General features: G+C 40.9%; 1 protein-coding gene across 3 annotated transcripts in view; it reads left to right on the forward strand.

Moving 5' to 3' along the window:
* Positions 1-21,821, forward strand: part of SLAIN1 (SLAIN motif family member 1) — a 61,160-nt gene that overhangs the window by 23,101 nt on the left and 16,238 nt on the right. For 2 of the 3 annotated variants that reach the window (XM_015061832.3, XM_027065067.2), the window contains exons 3-4: positions 19,343-19,492; positions 20,633-20,782. In XM_015061832.3, the coding sequence (XP_014917318.2) occupies positions 19,343-19,492; positions 20,633-20,782 (300 nt within the window). The remainder of the gene's footprint in view (positions 1-19,342; positions 19,493-20,632; positions 20,783-21,821) is intronic. The other variant, XM_027065066.2, reaches the window with a different exon arrangement.

Consider the following 21,821-nt stretch of genomic DNA (forward strand, 5'->3'; position numbering starts at 1 on the left):
TTTATTAGAGTTAGGGGTGCCTGGGTGGATCAGTCAGTTGAGTGTCCAGCTCTTGATTTCAGCTCAGGTCATGATCTCACGGTTCTTGTGGGATGGAACCCTGTGTTGAGCTCTGCACTGACAGCTCAGAACCTGCTTGGGATTCTTTTTCTCCCTCTTTTTGCCCCTCTCCCACTTAAAATAAATACATAGACATTTAAAAGAAAGTAATTGCCAAAAGTTAAATCTTCTCCCCCCCCCTCCCCCGCCAAAAAAAAACATTGGACCCTGATTTGAATATACATTCTTAGACAAAACACTGTATCTTGGTTGGTTTTTCTCTGTTGAAAACGGTCCTAACAGTGTTTGTTATTTTCCATTTGGAAGTGCCTTGTTTTTGAGCATCTTTTTACTTAATTTTTAATGCATACATGCCTTCTTTCAAGTAAGGGGTATAAGTGTGTGTGTGTGTGTGTGTGTGTGTGTGTGTGTGTGTGTCTGATAATAGAGGGCTGCACCTCAGTTTCCTTTCGAATTGCCAGTGCTTAATAAATTGTCAAACATGTTTTATGTTCTGAATGTTTGTTTTTTTATGGTTTATTAATTGGAATACATTTAAATGTCTTACATGAGCGAAGAAACTAATTGAACATTGGTATTATCGATGGCATCCAACTGGCCAATCCAAAACAATTACATGATGGTATCATTAAAATGATGGTGTTGGGGGTAGATATTTGAGTCTGTTTTGTTTGCTGCTATAACCCTCCCAGTGCTTAGAATAGTTCCTGTCATGTTGTAGGTATTGAATGCTAATTGTTGAGTGAGCGAAGATGGTAGAAGGGTTTTTGATTTAGTAGCTAGACATAGTGCCCACTAGTGCCTCAGTGTTACTTAATTCTGATTAAGAGCATGTCACCGTCACTTGTCCCATGACTTATTTTGTAATTGGAAGTTCATATCTCTTAAAATTCCCTTCCCCTATTTTGCCCATCCCCCCCGACTCCTTCCCGAGGACAACCACCAGTTCTCTGTATTTGAGTCTGTTTCTGTGTTGTTCAGTTGTTTTGCTTTTTAGATTCCACGTATAAGTGAAGTCATACAGGTTTTGGCTTTCTGTGTCTTATTTCACTTAGCATAATACTCTCTGGGTCCATCCTGTTGTCTCAAATGGCAAGATTTCCTTCTTTTTTATTGCTGAGTAATATCTCGTTGTGTGTACATGCCTTCTGTGTCCGTCTGTCTATCAGTGGACACTTAGGTTGCTTCTGTATCTTGGCTGTTGCAGATAATACTGCAATGGACGTAGGGGTGCATATATATTTTTGAATTAGTGTTTTTGTTTTCTTTGGGTAACCTGCAAGTGGAATTGCTGGACTGTATGGTACTTCTATTTTTAATTCTTTGAGGAAACTCCATGATATTTTCCAGAGTGGGCACACCAATATTTATTCCCACCAGTAGTCACAAGGGTTCCCTTTTCTCCACATCCTCACCAACACTTGTGATTACTTTTTTTTTCTTTGATACTAGCCAATCTGACAGGTGTGAGGTGATCGCTCATTGGTATAGTTTAAATAAGAAAAGACAGAAAGCATTTCACTTGTTTCCATGTCTTGCCTTGTAAGTGGGGACATTTCACAGATTTCACAGACCTATTAGGTTTCAGGAAATGTTAAATGTGAAATTATTTTGGTAAATGTGAAATGCTGTGTACATACGTGGACACATTCCTGCTATGCAGTTTCTTATTCAGAATGTGAGCCAAAACATACAGGGAACCCTCTTCATTTGGCTGTTTACACTTTATAGAAAACCAATAGCATTTTTTTTCTTTGGGAGGGGGTAGGTTTGTTTTCTCTACCTATAAATAAACATTTTATTAGAGTTAGGATCTCAAATTGGTAAGTTTTGAGTGTAATTTATGAATAGTAGAAAGTTAAGGCAACTTCATTAGCTTTTTTGTTTTATTCTTCTTCTTAAGTCTATATATGTTCCATTTCTGCTCTTCTTTTTCCCCACTTCCCCCACCCTTTTAGACTGTACGTAACAAACATCTCTAGAACTTTCATGGGTAGCATGGGCTCCTGTGATATCCTAAATTGAAATAAGGCTTATCTAGAGTCGGTGGTGAGTCTGTGTCATGAGGCTGGGACGTTGAATAACCAAATAATGATAAAAGAGCTTATCTGAGTAATTTGAGATGCCCAATATGTGGCTCACTTAATTTGGGGCCGGTTAATAAAAGCTTATCTTGCCTGGAGATACTTGAATATCCATAACTATTGAATCAGGACAGGTCACATTTGAGGAGTGTGGGTATAGTTTTCACAAATAGTGTAGCCCTACACAATTACTATCTTGGGTTGTGTTTCCTTATGAGCAATCTCTCATTTCCTCTGGGATTATATGCTAAGCAAATGTAAACAGATATTGCTTCTTTATTGAGTTTTTCTTTCATCTTCCTATGATACCAGTTTCTATTCTTGTCTCAGTTGTTATGAGGTAGTATCCCTCTCTAAATTTAGCCAATGGAAAAGAAAGTTGTCGACGAATCCAGTGCTCTGAAGGTGGCCTTTTCATTTGTTGAAAGCTGCACAGATTGAACTGAGACATTAGGAGACTTATCAAGTGTCTGTCTCCTGGAATCTGTCCAGCTTCTCTTTGCCTGGCCCGAGATAGTATCTTCATCAGCTCATGTTTCCAGTCTTGAGGTGCTCTGTCAAATTGGGAACACAAAATTAAAACTTAGTCTGTGTAGTTCATTTTAGGTAAGCTTTGTAAAGGAGTCCCTTTCTCATTGGGAAAATAATCTGGAATCCTACTGAAATTTGCAGAGACAAGGTGTCTTGACATTTGCTATTTATTATTCCTGTGTGCTAGAAATTGAAGACACATTGTCATGGCTGTGGGCTTTCATCACATCTTTGCTTTGCTCAGATGTTTGGAAAAGTCCCACTGTGTTTCCTTCAGTGTTGGGAATGATGTACAGTAAGTAGCAAATAAATAGGGATTGTGATCCTATGGAATTTGCTGTTTCTATCCCATTATATCCAGCAACATGGAAGTTTCCTTTTCTTCTTTTTCCTTTATCAGTTACATGTGTTTCTCTGTGGTTTTTTGTTTTTATTTTGCATTTCTACCACAAGAAAGTTATTAAAATAAGCAGTAGTGAAATAAGCAGCTTATGGCAGTTCGTGTTTGTTGTAATGAATATATAACTGACATGTTATTTTCTTACCCCAAAGAGGAAAAAGTAAAACAATAGACATTCTCCCACAGTAGTTGTTTACTGCTTTTATATTACTCTGATGATGGAATTTGCTTCTATGGCAGTGAAACTTTATTTTGGTAGATGTTCATGTCTATTTCTTGGGACCTCTACAGAATAGCCAGTTTAGGCAAGAATTAGTAGATTCTCCTTTTTGGAATCATGGGGCCTTGATTAGAGAGACGATTCAAATGCTTAACCATGAAATAAATGAATTGAGCACTTGCTACCTGCAAGCACAGTGCTACATATGAGGGGTACGGTGGCCAGACGAACTCAGTACCTTGCGCTGGGAACACGCAGTCTGGTATAACTGACTGTACGGATAGCAGCTCTGGTTCTTTTTTTTCTTCCCTTGTCTTAAAACAGGCCTGATGGTGCTAGTGGGCCCAAGTGGAAGGGGTATGCTTTCCCAAGGATGTGATATGTTTGTTGTAAGTCAGCAAAATTTGAGCAGGTAATTCTGGCGGGGGGCGGGGAGTGGCCAGACCACAGGAACAGCATGTGGAGAGATCTTGAGATGGGGTGAGACTCCAGACATGAGAGGGAGCAGCAGACTGTTGCGGTGGGAGTGTGGTGGAGAGAAATGGAGCGGGGGGAAAACGTGAGCCTGGTGTTTGGTGATTCTGCATGAAATGAGAGGCATGCAGGGTTTTCAGGGCACTTAAGGATTCTGGACTTTGTCTTAAGATGGTTGGGAATCCTTTGGATAGTTTTCAACAAAGGAGTGACATGACTATGAAGAGGAAAGTGTCAGAGGGTTAACTGAATTGTCTTGTTTTTTGTTTGTTTTTAGTTTATTTTGAGAGAGGGAGAGCTCATGTGCATGCAAGTGGGAGAGGGGCAGAGAGAGAGGAAGAAGGAGAGAATCCCAGGCAGGCTCTGTACTGTCAGTGTGGAGCCCGATGTGGGGCTCGAACTCACAAACCGTGAGATCATAACCTGAGCCAAAGTTGGACACTCAACCAACTGAACCACCCAGGTGCCCCAACATTTTACCACTCTGAGTGAAATATGGAAACCTCACTTTCATTTAGGTATCTTATCTTCCCCCACTTTTATTTTTATCTTTTTATATTAAATATAATTTGTTGTCAAATTGGTTTCCATACAACACTCAGTGTAACTTCCCCCACTTTAAATATCATTATCAGATGGTATTATAATTTTTGTTTCAATCATCAAATATAATTTAGCAAGCCATGAGGAAAAAGATGGTCTCTTCTTTGTACCCAGAGTTCTGTTTTCGTCTTGTTTTGTCTTCTTGGTGCCCCAGACCCCTTCTCTTACTATTTCCTTTCGATTTGAAGAAACTTCTTTAGCCAGTATTTGAGGGTGGCTCTGCTAGCAACAAATTCTTTGAGTTTTCCTTTGTCTGAGGCTGTTTCTCTTTCATTCCTGGTGAGTTGGTCAACCAGACCTAGAACGCGCAGCTGGCGGGCCTTTCCTTGAAAGAGGCTCTGTCGCTTCTCTGGCTTCTGTGGTTTCTGATGAGAAATCCACTGTTGCTCAAATGGGTGTTCCTCAGTAACGTTCCTGGGTAACGTGTCACTGCTCTCTGACTGCTTTCAAGATTTTTCTTTATCTTTAGTTTTCAGTAGTTTCGTATGATGTGTCTTGGCATGGATTTTTTGGAGTTTATGGTATTCAGATTTCGCTTAGTATGTTGGGCATCCCCACGACCCCCCTGCCCCCAGTTTAGTAATTCACTAAGAGCACTCACAAGACTTGGTGTATATTTGTACTCAAAGCTAGGATCTGTTAAAACAAAGGGATACAAATCAAAATCAACAAAGGGAAAAGGCACATGGAGCAAAGTCTGGAAGAAACCAGGTGCAAACTTCCAAGAGTCTTCAGGGTAAAACCAGATACCTGTTCTTAAAGAAGGGAGAGAAGTCTCAGCATGGGCTTCCCACCCCTAACTGAGAAGCAAGGCGTGAGGCGACTTGAGTTGTGATGCCCACTTTAGACTGAGAAGGTTGGGGGCGGGGGCGCTGTTAGATGAACTTGTACAGCATTCCAAGGATCAAGACCTCCCTCCTTTGCACCGCTGGAGTCCTCAGCCACTCTGCCACTGCATGTCTAGGCACCTCACGGGAAGCTTGCTTCTGGAATAATCCAGGCATTGACATAGTACCTATTGTCCGTGTTTTCAGTTGGAGGCCTGTTGGGGTAATAGCTGTACTGGTACAGAAGAAAGTCATGCCAGTTACTTATTCAGATTAACATAGTCCATATCCATAAATTTAGACCAGGAACCAAGTCTCATTTGCTTTTTGGGAAAACTAATAGCATGAACAAAATGAATAGATCAGCTGACTTTGTAAGAAACAAAACTAAGGGAATAGAGAACTCCATTTGCTTGGATTTAAGAGAATACTACACCTTTAAACATTACTGGGCAAAGCAGCAGTCAAATCATTATTTTTAGTCATTTTTAATTTCTTGGAAATACTGGAATAGGGATGGACAGGGCTAAGAACCAAGCTGCTTATCCATAAGGAAATCTCCCCCCCAAAAGAGGAAGTATGAGAGCAGCTAGGGCACATGGAGGGCATGTCCCAAACCTCCAGTCTTTAACAGTTCTAGAAATTGGAACAGACAGTTGAGGGCAAGAAAGAATACAAGAAAATTTCTTTGAGCTGAAGAAAGACAACTCCCCAGCATGAACTAAGATAGATGAAAAAAGACCTAAACCCTAGACATCCTGGTTGAATTTCCAGGGTCAAAATTCTAAAAATGTTCAAAGGAAGAAACAGGTTATTTGCAGTATCATAGGCCTCAGACATTTCATCAGGAATACTAGATCCTAGCTGAATAATGAATCTTGTCCTTTCAGTTTCCAGGAAAGGTACTTTCAAGCTATAATGTTGTACCCAGGCAAATCATAGATTTGTGGAGACTAACGAAAGAGGGTTTTAGTTCTGCAAAGATTTAGAAAATTTACTTTACACACCCTGTTTTAATGGTGGGAAAAGTACAAGGAAGAAGATCCATGAGGCCTAAAGAAGAGTGGCCGTGGAGATGACCCAGGAGAGGCCAGGAACAAGGAAAGGAGAAAATGGGTTGACTCTCAAGGCTAGTGACATTTCTCACCCAGTGGTTTGGGGCCTAGTGCCAGACAATTCCTTTCCTTTTCCTGGGGTCTTCTGACCATACCCAGCTCTCCAGTAAAGATACGTCTATCAGAACACTGAAATGCCACTTGTATGTGGTTTAACATTTGATGATGACCTTAAAGTTGTCCTGATCACAGCTATCGAACAGAATGGAGATACAGTAAACCTTGACAATGTAAAAATAGGACTGTGATGGTAGTGGAAGGGAAGAGAGAGAGTACATGGGCTAAATATCTAACCTTTTTCACCATGGTGAGTCAGATGGCAACAAGGTGAGGTTGGTTTGTCTGCTTCTAGTTACACTTACAGGGACGCCTGGATAGCTCAGTCCGTTCAGTGTTGGACTCTTATTTTGGCTCAGTTCATGATCTCGTGGTTTGTGAGATGGAGCCTGCATTGATCTGTTGGGATTCTCTCTGCCCCTCCCCTGCTTGTGGGTACACACACTCTCTCAAAATAAACAAACAAAAGAGGTTACACTTTCATAGTAGTTGTATTATTGTCCCCAGCTTCTCAAACAAAACTCCTGGAAAGGGGATCTGGATGGGAAAGGGAAAGAGATACCTGTTTATACCTTTATATATATTTTAATGTTCTTCCATGTGCAGGCATTTTAGTAAAATCATGCAGCAGCTACTTCTAGGGCCAAAAAAATAAGTTTTTTTCCTTGTCGAAATTCTTAATTGTGTGTATTTACTTTCTACCACCTCTCAAGTTTAGTGGGTCAGAGGCCTTTTCTGCCATGGACTGTAAGCACATGCATTGTGTCCCTTACTGGAAGAAAGTATTTTAGCCCAGGAGATGCTGAAGAGGAAGGATTATCCAAGTTCTGTTTCCAACACTTTTCCGTTCAGGAATGTACAGGGTTTTCTAGTAGCCTGCTGGGCCTGTGTTTCCTAACATACCAAATGGTCAAAGGCAGGAAGGTTCTTATTGGTTATCCAGTCTATCCTTTCTGAAGAGGAAACACTTTCAGACATGAGATAATCTAGACTGTTTCTTCTAGAAATTGGACTCTGTAGCATCTTCCTAACCTACCTCATTTTTTTTTTTTTTTTTTTAGAGTTTATTTATTTTGAGAGAGAGCAAGGCAGCGCGGGTGTGGGAGGGACAGAGAATCCGCACTGTCAGCACAGAGCCTGATGTGGGGCTCAAACTCACAAACCGTGAGATCATGACCTGAGCCAAGATCAAGAGTTGGATGCATAGCCGACTGAGTCACCCAGTCACCCCTTAATTTACCACATTATTGCCATGTAGAACTTGGAAATTCCTCTAGCTGGCTGTCCTGGCTTGCAGGGGTGGCTGTAGTCCAACTTGAAGCAGCTGTTTAGAATCTGCATGACAATATCACATCATGGGCAGATTATTAGGTCATTCTTTTCCCTTGTTCTTTTCAGGTTAAATTAGGACTTTCTGACTCTGACAAAGGCTGACTCCTCACATTCTGTGGCCATTTTCCCTGTCCTTACATTTGATTAAAGCCACAGCAGTTAGGTCTAAGAGAAAAACAGCTTCTATAAAAGGGAATTTTTAAGCATGCCTTTGAAGTATAATTACTGTTGAAGTCAAACTTGTTTTCTAATCTCCCTTGCTAATTGGAGATGGGAAGTCTGATGATCTGTGGGGTTGCAGGGCTCATTCCGGTCTTAGATAACACTGAATTTGGTCCATGTGTGGTTCGAGTTGGCAGCTTCAGTTCTGACCAGTGATGAAGTGGAAACAAGTTGACATTCCAGAGAATTTCTCCTTTCCAACCCACATTTTTCAGTTTTTAGACCATGGTCCTGGTTAGAGAACACTCACAGGAAGATCCAGTAGTGGCAATGAGAGAAGAGCATTCAGCCTGTGATCTTGAGACTGGTTAAAGGCTGAGAAGTAGAAAGGCCTAATGCTTTAATGATGATGACTAGACACTTTAACCAGCAAGTCTCACTTGGCTATTAAGACCTAGGAAACATTTGATGTATTAAATTCAAGATGAAGAATAATTATAAAAGACAGAGCCCAATGGAAATAAATGTTGTTAAATAATACTCTATGGTGAAGTTTTATAACTCTTATTCAAAAATTAAACATTTATCTTCCAATCCTTGCAGGTATACAACACCCTAGTTACTTTTAAACCTAATATAAAACTTTTTTGGGGGGGGAGGTTGGGAGAGAGAGTGCACGCACACATGCACGTCCATGGGAGAAGGGCAAAGGGATGGGAGGAGAGAGAATCTTAGGCTTCACGCCCAGTGTGGAGCCCAATGCCAGGCTCGATCTCATGACTGGGAGATCATGACCTGAGCCGAAACCAAGAGTTGGACACTTAACTGACTGAGCCACCCTGGCGCCCTGTTTAAACTTAATCCTAATGTTGAAAGTGACTTTCTTGATTAGCTCTAGGTTTTATTTATATGGGTAAATGACCTCTTTAGCTAGACGTTTCTGAAAGATGGTATATATATCATGTTTTTGTAAGTTATTACATTTTGAATACAAATGGAAGTTTAAATACTGAGTGTCACAATGTTCTGGGGCTGTATGTTTATATAAATATAACAAACATGTATATTAAACCAGTGTAACAAATATGCATATATATGTTAAGCGTATGTAATAAATATGTATATATATATTAGCCTATCACACAAACACGTTTATAAACATGAATATGTGTTAACATGTAACAAACATGTTATATTGACATACAGCAAGTAAATATATGTATACTATGTGTATGGGTACATATACCATGGTTACTGATTTGAAAATGTTTCATTTGTCATCATAGGTTGAATGAACTAGCACTGTGGGAAAGATTCAAATTAACCTGGTAGGTTTTTCTACCTATAATTTGAAGAATGAGGGTCTTGGGGACTACAACTAACTTGCCCTGAATAAACAATCACCAGGAATACCAATCAGGGAGGGATGTCTACTCCTGCAGCCCTTCTCCTTGTAGGAATACACTGGCAAATGCATACTGCTTGAATCCTCTTTACTTTGCGTGTGTCTGGGAAAGAACTTAAGAACACCTGTTTCAAAGAAGCAGCAGGACTTCCCGGTCCCGTGTGCTCATTCATCAGGCCATGGAGAGCTGTGGAGAAATTAATGCTTTTCAAGTTTACCCAATAAACCTAGAGGATCAGATAAGCTGCAAGCCATATGTACCTACCCCAGGGGGCTTGCTCAGGTTGGGGCCAAGTCAGCAGTGCCTGCTTCATGTGAACTTAAGGCCCTTTGGAAACCTTGTATTTCAGTCTGGTCAGAGTTGATGAGAGAACCAGTAAAATACTATCTTTACCCAGGTTCCTGAGTCCCTTTAAGTTTAGTGCAGACATGGGAGTGCATCTACATGTAAGCGTTCTATAGGCTCTCGCCTGTAGGTATGGACAAATATAATCTGATCACCTGGGAAATTTATAGCTGAGGCGATGGTTCGTGAAAATAGAGTGGTGGTGTTTGGGTTTAGGTCAAAACGCTGTGGTCTGGATAAAATTTCCTGCCACCATAAGGGAGAACAGCAAGCTTTAGAAGAGGAGTGTCTCCTATCCATTCACTGATCTTAGACCCCTCTGTCACTGGTGTTCGTGAAGGGCCATGCATGGGATTCCTCTGATTGTTTGGCTTAGTATTGAGGCCTGTCCACCTGTTGTATGAAGAAGGAATAAAAACAGAGGAATGAAAGTTTATCTCCCCTTTCCCTCTTTCCCTTACTTTGCAGGACTCTGTGGTTAAAAAACACCATTATTTAAGAGTCAGAGACATGACCTTAGCAGCCCGTGGTTTTGAAGAAACCATACTTGTTAGAATGTGGCATTTGGGACATATGCTTCCTCTGAGATAGTCTTTGGATACAGAAGTGAGCGCCATTGACCTACCCTGATCAAATTGTTGAATGTTCAAGGTTTAGTACTGTGCCTCTGAGTTGAAAGACTGAGTCTGTAAAGTTGTCTAGATAAGAAGACGTAATGCAGAAAGCATGCTCATCATTTTGACAAGACATGTTAAAATGCCCGAGAATTGGGAAGAGTAAAAGGGCAGATTTCTGCACTCTTCCTTTCTAGCTTCTAGAACATTTCCCCTCTGGGTTTAGAGAATGATTTTGCTACAACTTGCTTTAACTTTTCAGCACTCTTCTAAAAAAAAAAAAAAAAATTGCTTCAGTGTGTGAATGCATGCCACAAGCTTTTGTCCGGTGCTTGCCCTGTTTGTTATCGTCCCACAAACACACCTAAACGTGGGAACCCTGCAAAAGCAAGATGCTACATGATTTGCTCCATTTGAGAACTAGCATGTGGCAGGATGGAGACTGGAATTCTGGTATCTAGATTCTTAGTCCAGGGTCCTTTTAGTCTTTTGCTGATCTTTATTATAATATGTTATGAAAAATTACAGTAAGGAGGTACACTGTTGGCCATCATTGTTATATCACATCATGTGACATACCCTTATGATGCAGTTCTAATCCTGTGTGTTCTCCAGAGTGAGTATTGTTAAACTGGTATGTCTGTTACCCTGGGGGTTGGCAAATTGTGGCCCTGTCTGGCCTTCAACCTGTTTTTGTATGGCCCAGGAGATAAAAAGCGGCTCACATTTTTAAATGGTTGGAAAAAATAAAAATTCATGACCTATAATTTTTGTGAAATTCAACTCTCCGTATATATAAATAAAGTTATATCAGTGCATAGTCCCATTCATTCATTTACGTGTTGCCTGTGGCTGCTATATAATGCTATGATGGTGGAATTAAGAAGTTGCAATGGAGACTATATGGCCAGCAAAACCTAAAATATTTACTAGTTGGCCCTTTGTAGAAAACATTGGCCAACGCCTGTGTGAGACTGTTGCCATGATCCCTGAGTTTCACTGGTATTGAATACAGCCATCTAGCCCTTCATTTTATTCCCTTTACCAAGTTCTTACCAAAGATCTCTAAAATTCCCCACTGACACATAGCCTGCAGTCACTAAGGTGGTCAACTCTCTAAACCTAAAACTCTAGGACATAAATGCCTTTACAGAAACATAAAACATTTGCTAATATCTTCAAATAGTTTTTTAGGCTCCCTTATTGTTACAGAGTCACGTAGGCAATTACTTTGACTTCTCCCCATGGGGGCCACACCATTACTACTACACTGGTCCTTTACTCCAGCCTCTGCCTTCTGAGCGTATTTATTGCCTTCTAATTTACAGATAACGGAGGCCAATATTGCATTCTCTGTATCCTCACTAGCTTTGCCTTCTAGTTGCATAGGAAGAAATAACTCTCCCTTTTCTAAGGCTGTTCCCTCTACCTTACCTCTCTGTCACATTCCTTCTGATCTCCAGGACCTCAGTTCAGTGCATTCCCCTTTTCTGTAGACTCTTGTTTTCTCTACTGGTTCTGTTCTCATTCTATCAGTATGTAGGTCTCCCTTATCCTAAAGAACTATCCTCCCTTGAGTTTCATGCTCTGCAAACCTACAACCCTATTTCTCTTATTTTTATAGCCTGATCTCTCTAGGAAGAGTTATTTCTTCTTCCTCATCTTACATCTGCTTGACCTATTAAAACAAGTTTCCGTTCTAGCTCCTCTGTTGAATCTGCTCTCTTCGTTGGTCCAGTTGTCCAGCCAGTTGCCGTTTCTTAGTCATCATCCCATAGTAACTTCTGCGTCCATGTTGCAACCCTTCATGATCTTTAGTGTTTTTGGGCTCTGCTCATCCCTGAACTCTGCAGCCTTTCCCAGTCTTTGTTACTGAGTCTCCCTTTATCCACTTGTAAATGTTCCTGAAGTCACTTCTCTTTTTCTTGTGTACCTTCTTCTTGGGTGATTTTATTCATGCCTGTGGCTTCATGTAACACCTACTTGTTGATGTGCCCCGAATCTTTTTTTCTCTAGCTGCTTTCCTGAACTCTCCACCCCTTAGTGGGCACCAGCACATAGGTATGTCCTATAACCGTCTCAAATTCAGCTGCTTTTTTCCTTTCATTTAAGCATGCTTATCTTATGTTCCCTGTCTTAGTGGATGGCATCAGTGTTTTAGAAACCATGGCATTAGCTTTGGCCGCCTGCTTTTCTCCACTCCCTGTATTCATTGGGTCACCAGACATCTCCTCTTTAGCTCAGATGTGGCTTATTTAAAATATTTTCATCAAATGTTCTGCTGATACTTTAGTTTGATCCCTTGTTTGATCCCTAGTTTGATCCCTCACCAACTCTGCTGTGAAACCTCCTAACTGGTCTTTCAGTCATTGCTCCCTGCCTGAAGTGTCCACCATCTGTATGGCCATTTGTGCCGTCTTCATAACATACATATCTGACCAGGCCTTTCTCCTCCTCAGTCAAAACACAAATTGAATATTAAAGCGCGTCCTCCTAATGACAGTGCGGAAGCTGCCGCCACCCATCCTCCAGCCCTAGCTCTTCTCCTGCGTCCCCGTGCTTCAGTCCTAACAACACGCACCCTTCCTTGACCACGCACTGCTTCTTCTTGCTTCCGTGGCTTCACATAAGTTATTTCTGTCTGGAATGGGAATGGCCTCGGACCCTGTAGGATAACCTCCTCAACCTTCAAGGGCCATGCTAAACATAATCTCTCCTGGTGAAGGCTTTGGACTCCCTTGGAAAGTTCATCATGGTCTTCACTTTGTGAGTGTACTTCACGGTGCCTTTTTTCCACTTACTGTATCACATCATATGCGTATCTTACTTGCCTGCCTTCTACACTAGCTGGTCTTCAGAAATTGGAGTGGGAAGGAAAGGAGGGCAATAATCATATTTTATTCATCTCCGTATCTGCAGCATCTGGTACTTTATAGTCCCATGGTGGGTGCCTGCTCAAATGAATAGAGAAATGAATTTTAAAAAGCAGGTGGGAGCATCAGGGCCAGATTTCTGAGAACGACTGTGGAGCAGGGAAATAACTATGTGCTGTGTGTGTCTTTGAAAGATATTTGCGTCACTGCTCGAGACTGACCTTTAATGTTTTTTGTTTTGTTTTTATCTCTTGGTAAATTTTGAATGAAGGAACGACTCTGGCTGTGCTCTATAAATGTAGGGTGTCTGCATAATGCTAGAGCATGCCACTTTATTTTTGGCTCACGGGGTACACAAGGTCTTGCCTGTGAAGATTTAAATGATAGTTGACCAGTTTCTCAGGGAAGATCCTGGGTTAGGGAATGATGGAGAATATAAATTTGGGTAGCTGAGAAGAGCCACAAGCGAGGAGATACAAAATTATAAGTTATTTAGAAATCAGTTCTGTGAATTTTAATACAACAGATCTAAAATTTGCTTTTAACGAGTTTTCATCAGACTTATTAAAAGCTGAAGAAGTAAAACACTCACAGGGGCTGCTTTAGACTGATTTCTTAACATGTGATCCTTCTGTCTTTCAAAGCAATGGTCCTGGATCACCTGCTTTGTGTGAGAGATAGATAAGAAAACGTGGCAAATTAGACTGAGCCAGCCTCTGCAGGCTGCAGTTTTGCCTTTGACAGCCTTATTCGTCAATGAGAAAGGAGAAAGAAGATGGAAGTAGGGAAGATCAGGGCTTGTTTTCTAGAATAACTTCCCCCTATATCTTAGTCTGTTCACGCTACTATGAAACAAAATCCCACAGAGGAGGTGGGCAGCACTTTACTGCTCACAGTTCTGGAGGCTGGATGTCTGAGACCAGGTGCCAGCATGCGCAGGCATGGGGGGCCCTCTGCCAGGTTGCAGATTTCTTGTGCTCTCATGTTGTGGAAGGGGCTCAGGAGCTTTTTGGAGCCTCTTTTATAAGGCACTGCTCCAGTTCATGAGGGTTCTGTTCTCATGACTTAAGCTTCTCCCAATGGCCCCACCTATAATGCCTTCATGTTTGGGGGTTAGCACTTCAGCATGTATTTTGGGGGACACAAACATTCAGACCATGGTATCTGGATTAGAAATGTGGCTGTACTGTTAGAAGCTACTAGAAAGAGTAAGAGCACTGCTCTCCAGGACTTCCTCAGCCAACTCAGATGCTGCACTATTGGAGGTAGCATTTATAGAAATTCTACTAAACCCTCTTTTAGCTGTTTTATGAACAGTTTCCTTTTTTTTTTTAATTTTTTAAATGTTTATTTTTGAGAGAGAGACAGAATGCGAGTGGGTTAGGGGCAGAGAGAGAGGGAGACACAGAATCCGAAGCGGGCTCCAGGTTCTGAGCTGTCAGCACAGAGCCCGACACGGGGCTCGAACTCACGAACTGTGAGATCATGACCTGAGCCGAAGCCAGATGCTCAACCGACTGAGCCACCCAGGCGCCCCAACAGTTCCTTTGATTGTAAGAGATGGTAGCATTTCAAGAATTTGAGTAAGCTTTGTCACCTTCTTGTAAGGCTTTCTGCCAACTAGCGTCCTTGGCACGACCCTTCACTTTAACATTGCAACCTAGCATGGCAGGACCTAGCTCACCCTAGGCAGGGACTCCTGTTAAATCTTGATGTGTCAATCACCTGATCATAGGCCCTAGTCATTAGTAATATAAAGTCATTTAGGTGGAAACCAGAAGAGTCACACACACAAAGTTCAACAACTGAGTGGCTATTAGGAAGTATTAATGAGTTGTGCTCCTACAGGTATATTTCTTCATTGAGCCTTTATCCAGCTGGGCTGAAATGTCTAAAGTAACTTTTGTCTTCAAAGATACTGTGTATATTAAGTTATAGTTAATAAAGTTTAAGAAATTGGGCAAAACCATTTAGATGTTAATGTAGGAATGGTAAAATGGTTTGAAATAAGGAAATGTTACTAAACTCACCAAGATTTTGACCGCATTGCACTTTGATTTTATACTGTATGCCAGACATTGTGTTCAGTACTGACCTGGCTATCCCTGTGGTGAGAAGAAAATGTGAAAATAATTGTTTCTAGAAGATGTCCTAGCACTGCTTTATTTTTGAACTCGTTTAGCTTCATGGAGTTACCGATCTTTTGAGGATGATCACTGAGCTTCTCATTAGATCAGTTACTCTTTTTCCTTTCGTGTGAATTACTGCTTTCTTAAGTTTGATTTTGATTATATGCAGAGACCTACATGTTCAACAAAAATTTGAATATTTGCTATATTTGCTATGAATCTAGGCAAGGCATAGAAGGAATGTCATTGGGGCTGGAAAGGTATTTGTTAATAATTCTCAGTTTGGAGAATTAAAGAAATTTAGATTCTTAAACCTATCCCATCATCTGTCCTTTGTGATTTTTCTTGTTATTGTCATCACTGGAACATTTATCGAATTAAGTTTTTTCTGGGGTGGGGGGGGTTGTTATACTTAATGATTTCCAAAAAATGGCTTCAGAGGCGCCTGGGTGTCTCAGTTGGTTGAATGTTTGGATGTCGATTTCAGCTCATGTCATAATCTCAGGGTTGTGGGATCAAGCCCTGCATTGGGCTCTGTGTTGAGTGTGCAGCCTGCTTAAGATTCTCTCTCCCTTTGCCCCTCTCCCCTGCTCGTGTGAGTTCTGCCTTTCTCTTAAAAACAAAAACACAAAACAAAAATAGCTTCACAGATCTGTAATTTACTTTTTCAGTCTGGCAACTTTGAAGATGTACCGAAAATAATTGACCATTTTTGTTTTTTGTAGAAAGATGAGGGTTCAGTCCATACCTTAGTACCTAATCACATTTATTTCCATAGAAGATGCTTGTTAGATCAGGGAGGCAACATAGAAGGTTTTGCAGTACAGGTGTGTTAGCAAGGAAGTTCAGAAACCCTAGAGGTGGGTAGGAGGGCATGGCAGTGGGGAAGGGTCCTGTGAGATGATCCGGAGTGCCTTCTAGATCCTGTGTGCCATGAAAAGCCACCACAGTACTAGTATCCGACTAACACAGCTTTGGTCATGACATTCAGGGTGGGCTTGCCAGGGACGGTGATGGCGGCTACAGGTTGTTTGAGGAGTAGATGACATTCATCTGGTGCGAGGTGGTGAGCATCCTGGTCAAGGAAATTGCAGTAGGACTACAGAGAGCATGTGGGAAGGAGTGTCCTGGGAGGCTGTCCAAATTAAGGTATTTAGGAAGGAAAACCTTCAGCATGTCCTGATGTTTGGGCCCAGCTCCGTTATATCTAGGGCTTGGAATAGAACAAGCAGATACATAGTCCCAAGCCTCATCCCAAGTTTGAGAAGCCCTCTACTTGTAGTACTTTGCAGTAGAGTGTAAGGAAACATAACTGTTGTTCAGAACTTTGTTTCCCATTTTCTTCTTTAGCAATGCCATCTTACTCCTTTTTTAGGGTCATTTCAATCATCCCTGAGCCTCTCAAAAAACATCCTCATATGAAAAGTCCATTAAATTAATTGACTGAAAAAGATAAAATTGCCCTTTAGAAGGTTGTTTTGTTTTATTCGCTGTAGAAATGCTTTCTGGGGCACCTGGCTGGCTCAGTTGGTAGAGCATGTGACTCTTGATCTTGGAGTTGTGAGTTCAAGCCCTACGTTGGGGAGTAGAATTTTACTCACAAAGTATTAGCAAAAAAATAAAAATGCTTCCTGTTACAATTCCTACAATTCTTCAGCTACATAGTGAAGAATAAGTAGGATGTGATGGCTTCCTGTCCTTTCCCCTCTCCTCCTCCGCCACAGCCTCGGGTACTAGTCTAATGTTGTTGTTTTGTTAGCTTGCCCCACGATAATTCTCCTCCCTCTTCTTAAAAGCCTCCATGCCAAAGGACAATGTAGAGCATTCTTTCTTGCAATAGATGCTAATTGTGTTCTTAGTCAGGATCTTGCTGTCATTGCCACAATCACTGTACCATTGTGCTGGGAGGCTGGGTCACAGTAGTTATTGTGCAGAGTAGTGAATGCTGTTTACTTGGGATGCATTGTCGCCTGCATCTGTGGGTGAGAACACGCAGTTACTGTAATTTGCCTGGCAAGTGATCAGACATCATCTGTTAAGCAAGTTAGCAGTCACAAAGAGCTATTGATCTTTTTTTTTTTTTAATATAGAATTTTAATGAGAAACTTTGAGTCCTAGAGATTAAAGGTGCAGGAGTGGCTACCTTGGGTGTGTTGCATACCAAGCCCTACTTTGCAGTGTATTTGGGAATCAGGTTTGTGTGTCTAGAAGTTACAGGACGGGGAATGGCAGCCTCGTGGGTCTCTGCTCTGGCTGAGCTTGAGAAGAGCTCACCCTTAATTACAGGTTGGGTAAGTGAGGTGACTGCTGTCAGTCAGGAGTGACGCTGTGCTGCAGGGTCTCCTTCTGGACACTGGTGAATTCTGAAAAGTGTGATCCTTGTGCAGGCGGCTGCTTTCCTCTTTCACTTGCAGGAGGAAGAGCTGTTTTGCATGTAATTGTTGGAATGGGGCGGTACTTACCTCGACGACTCTTGCTGAAATAAGAGGAAACACTTTGCTCTTTGAAATAACCTTGGTGATATTTTGCAAGGCTCTTAAGTATCCCCATTTTGGAGCAGATTATTTTCTTGACTCCCACACCCCATCGTTTCTGTGCCTTCAACTGCACTGCCCAGTTTGAAGTGCTCCTCAGCCATCCGCTGGCTCATTAGTGGCGCTCATTAAGAGTGGTCTGGGGGGGTGGGGCGCCTGGGTAGATCAGTCATTGAGCGTCAGACTTCGTGATCTCACGGTTCCTGAGTTGGAGCCCCATGTCGGGCTCTGTGCTGACAGCTCAGAGCCTGGAGCCTGCTTCGGATTCTTTGTCTCCCTCTCTCTCTGCCCCGTCCCTGCTCTCTCGCTCTCTCTCTCTCTCTCTCTCTCTCTCACTCTCTCACTCTCTCTCTCTCTCTCTCAAAAATAAACATTAAAAAAAACATTTAAAAAAAGTGATCTGGGGATGCGAGTCAGGCAGTCCTTTTCATACTTGCTGCTTCAGGTTTGGTGAGATTTCTAGCAAATACAGTCCAACTAACTGCTTTATGTGAAATTTAACCTCCTCTGTATTTCTTATCTGTTCCCTCCTGCCCTGCTTATTATTATTAGTCCACGTCTAAGTGATTGCTTTTTAGAAGAATGGATTTTGCTTAGCAAAGTAATCCGTATGCCTTGAAGGAATACTATGTGATGTTTGGTGTGACTTACTCAAGTTTTTACGGTTTTGAGGTCTTTTGCATGATCCCAAGAACCCGGAAATAGCAGGGGTTGGCATTTTGGGCCGAGGGAGATACGTTAATTCTGTCAGGTGAAGCAGTGTACGAAGAATTAGATCATTTGCCCATTGTAGGTAAAATTCCTTGTTGTTCCTTAAAGTACTAAATTAATTGTATATATAATCCTACCTTTAAATGTTACATAAGTAATACATGTTCAATACAAAAAATTTGGAAAATGTTTTTTATTTAAAAAAATGCAACAAGTTGCCAGTTCACCTCTACACCTTCCATCAAAAATAGCTGTCATTAAATTTTGTATCCTTCTCCTGCGATTTTGTATTGTTTTTCCACAATCCTTGGTTTGGATGCAGGGCTGTTAAGAAATGCAGCAGTTCCTTTAAGTTTGTGTCCTATAAGCCAAGAACAGGTTTCCTTAAATATTGCTTGATCAACATTTTCCATATTAAATGGGTTGAAAATGAACCTTAGGAAAAAATATGGGACTGTGTATAGGTAACAGTAACATTCCCCACAGTTTTTAAGCTTGAGCTTTTTTGGACACTGAACGTTTATATTATTACAAAACACTTAAGTCCTTGTGCAGAAATAGGAAATAGAAAGCATTTCTAATGTAGAAATTCAAAACAGGTTTTCATTATTACAGAGGTGTATTGGCTTTAATCAAGCTGATTCCTAGGTCTTAAATGAAGGTATCAGTAGGACTCTAATTCACAAATTGCCTGTTTTTAAATATTTTCACCTTTGATATGTGGAAGTCATTTAAGTTATCCTTATGAAAAGTTGCTTTGTCTTTTCATTTTTTTTTTTTAACCTCTCCCCTTTCTCCTTCTGACAAATAAGCACCTGCTTCCGGATAGCTAACTGCTGCTGTTTATTTTCTGCTTCTGTGACAGCTAGCCGATGGCGGAGTCTCTTCTCTTCAAATGTCTCCCTGGCTTTTCCTTATAGTCCTGTTGCAAGACTCAGCCCTTATAGCAATGGCATTAATACTCCCAGCTTCTCTAAAACCTCAAATAAAGCAATACTAACACCTGAAAGAACAGGTAATATTTCAACTTCTTGACCAGCTGCTTGCTTTATCATTCAGTCACCAAAAACAGCTCACCTGTCCTCTCTTACTGAAAAGTTGAGGGTGATCTTGTGACACAGATTGTGTGCTGCACACTTACTTTGGGCACCGAGAAGGCTAGCCTTCCTTTGTGCTTGAGCACCATTGGTGTGCTCTCAAGTGTGTGCAACAGGCAGTTTTCCTGGTTAGCAAAACTATACGTATATGGCTAGATTTCCAAATGCCTTGTGTGCCTTTAAAATTAAATGTCGAACACAACTCAAGTGTTTTTATTATGACTCAGGAATGTAAACCTTGTATGTCTTAATTTTTAAAATTTTATTTTTTCTGGTAGCTTTTTATTAAGCCAGGGCTCCATAGGAAAAAAAAAATAGCCACAGTAGCTTCTTATGAGATGAAATTCTCACCATTTCCTTATTTGTCTCAGCATTGGTGTGATTCCATTCCTACAGTTTTTATCCCTTTGGGGCCTTTCTTCCTTCATTCTTTTACCCAAGCCATTGCTTTTTTACTTTTGTGGGTGACTTCCCATCTCCTGGGAGTACTGTACCCTCTGTTGTTGAGAATTTATATATGCTTCTGTGTATATATGTGAGCCTTTTACATGTGATGTTCTTATTCATTCATAGCTCTATTTGTACCTGTTTGAAAAACGGACCAGATTATAGTTTAATCTTAAAATTTATAATCCGTTACTACTAGAGAGAAGCATATGTGATTATTAATCAAAAGTGAACATGGAACTAAGTATTCTTCTATAATGTCTTCAGATATATACTTACCTAATGGGATGCAGATTTCAGCACTAGTGATATATATACATTTTAATGTGGTAAAACCATAATTCAATCTGTCCTCTTAACAGTTTTTTTGGTGTATAGTGCAGAGTGATTTTTTTTAATTGTGAAAATTGAACCTGAAAAAATATATGTGAATCATGAACATGTGAAGGACGTGCATATTGTCTCGCCATTGAATGGTTACGTGTTGGTCACCCTTCAGTGGCATTATGAAAATAGGAAGAAAATTGCCGATTTGATACAGGAATTACAAAGCATTATGTAAATATCAGTTCTTCAGACCAAATGATAAACCTGTTTCCTTTGTTTTTCAGGTTACACATCCAGGGGCTCCCCTCTCAGTCCCCAGTCCTCTATAGACAGTGAGCTGAGTACTTCAGAATTGGAAGATGATTCTATCTCCATGGGATATAAGTTACAGGATCTCACTGATGTCCAGATCATGGCTCGTCTCCAAGAAGAAAGTATGTTCTCTTTAAAGTAGGAAACTTCTTAAATTAGAGTCTTCTACTTGAAATGTGAGGGGATAGGGAGGCTTGGGCATTTCTGCCAAGGTGATGGGTAAGCATGAGATTCTTTTTCTCATGCCTACCCTACCGTGTAGATGGGCCAGTTAATGCCCCTCAGGCTTTCATGGGCATCATAAGTTGTTAGGACATACTCTGGTCAAAATACATGAATATAAAGACATCACTGGTACAGTTACTATGGAAACCGTTTGTCGGCTTCTTAAAAAACAAACAAACATGCAATTCCCATAGACCCCAGCAAGTTGCAGTCTTGGGCACCTGTCCTAGAACAGTGGAAATTTTTGTTCACATAAAAACTTATACATGAATGTTTGTAGCAGCTTTATTTGTAACAGCCCCAAACTGGAATGAACTCAGATGTCCTTCAAGAGGTGAATGGTTAATCAGGCTTCAGTGCTCCCATACCAGGGGGTACTACTCAGCAGTAAGAGGGAGTGGACTGTTGATGCAGGCAGCATCTTGGATGAATCTCCCAGGAATTCTGCTGAGTGAAAAAAGATCTCAAGAGATTTCATTCTGTGTAATTCCATTTATATAACATTTTGGAGTGAGAAAATTTTACAATTGATGAGGGTTAGAGACAGGGTGTGAGATCTCAGGAAGGAGGGGGACGTGGTTATAAAAGGGCAGCACAAGGGATTTTCGTGTTTTGTGGATTTTTGGAACTGTTTAGTATTTTGACACTGGTGGTGAATATTTGATCATACAGGTGATAACATTGTACGGAACTTAATACTTCCATATATATGAGTAAAACTGAAAATATCTAAACAAGTTGGGTTTGTATCACAATATCCTGGTTGTCATATTGTTTTATAATTTTGCAAAATGCTACCATTGGGGGACACTGGGCAAAGTGCACAAGGGATCTCTCGGTGTTCTTTCTTAGAACTGTGTGTGAGTCTATAGTTATCTTAATATAAACTCAATTAAAATCCATCGACAAGCTTCTCAGGATAAATATAAACATAGA

This window comes from Acinonyx jubatus, chromosome A1 (genome assembly GCF_027475565.1).
Source record: "Acinonyx jubatus isolate Ajub_Pintada_27869175 chromosome A1, VMU_Ajub_asm_v1.0, whole genome shotgun sequence".
NCBI lineage: Eukaryota > Metazoa > Chordata > Mammalia > Carnivora > Felidae > Acinonyx > Acinonyx jubatus.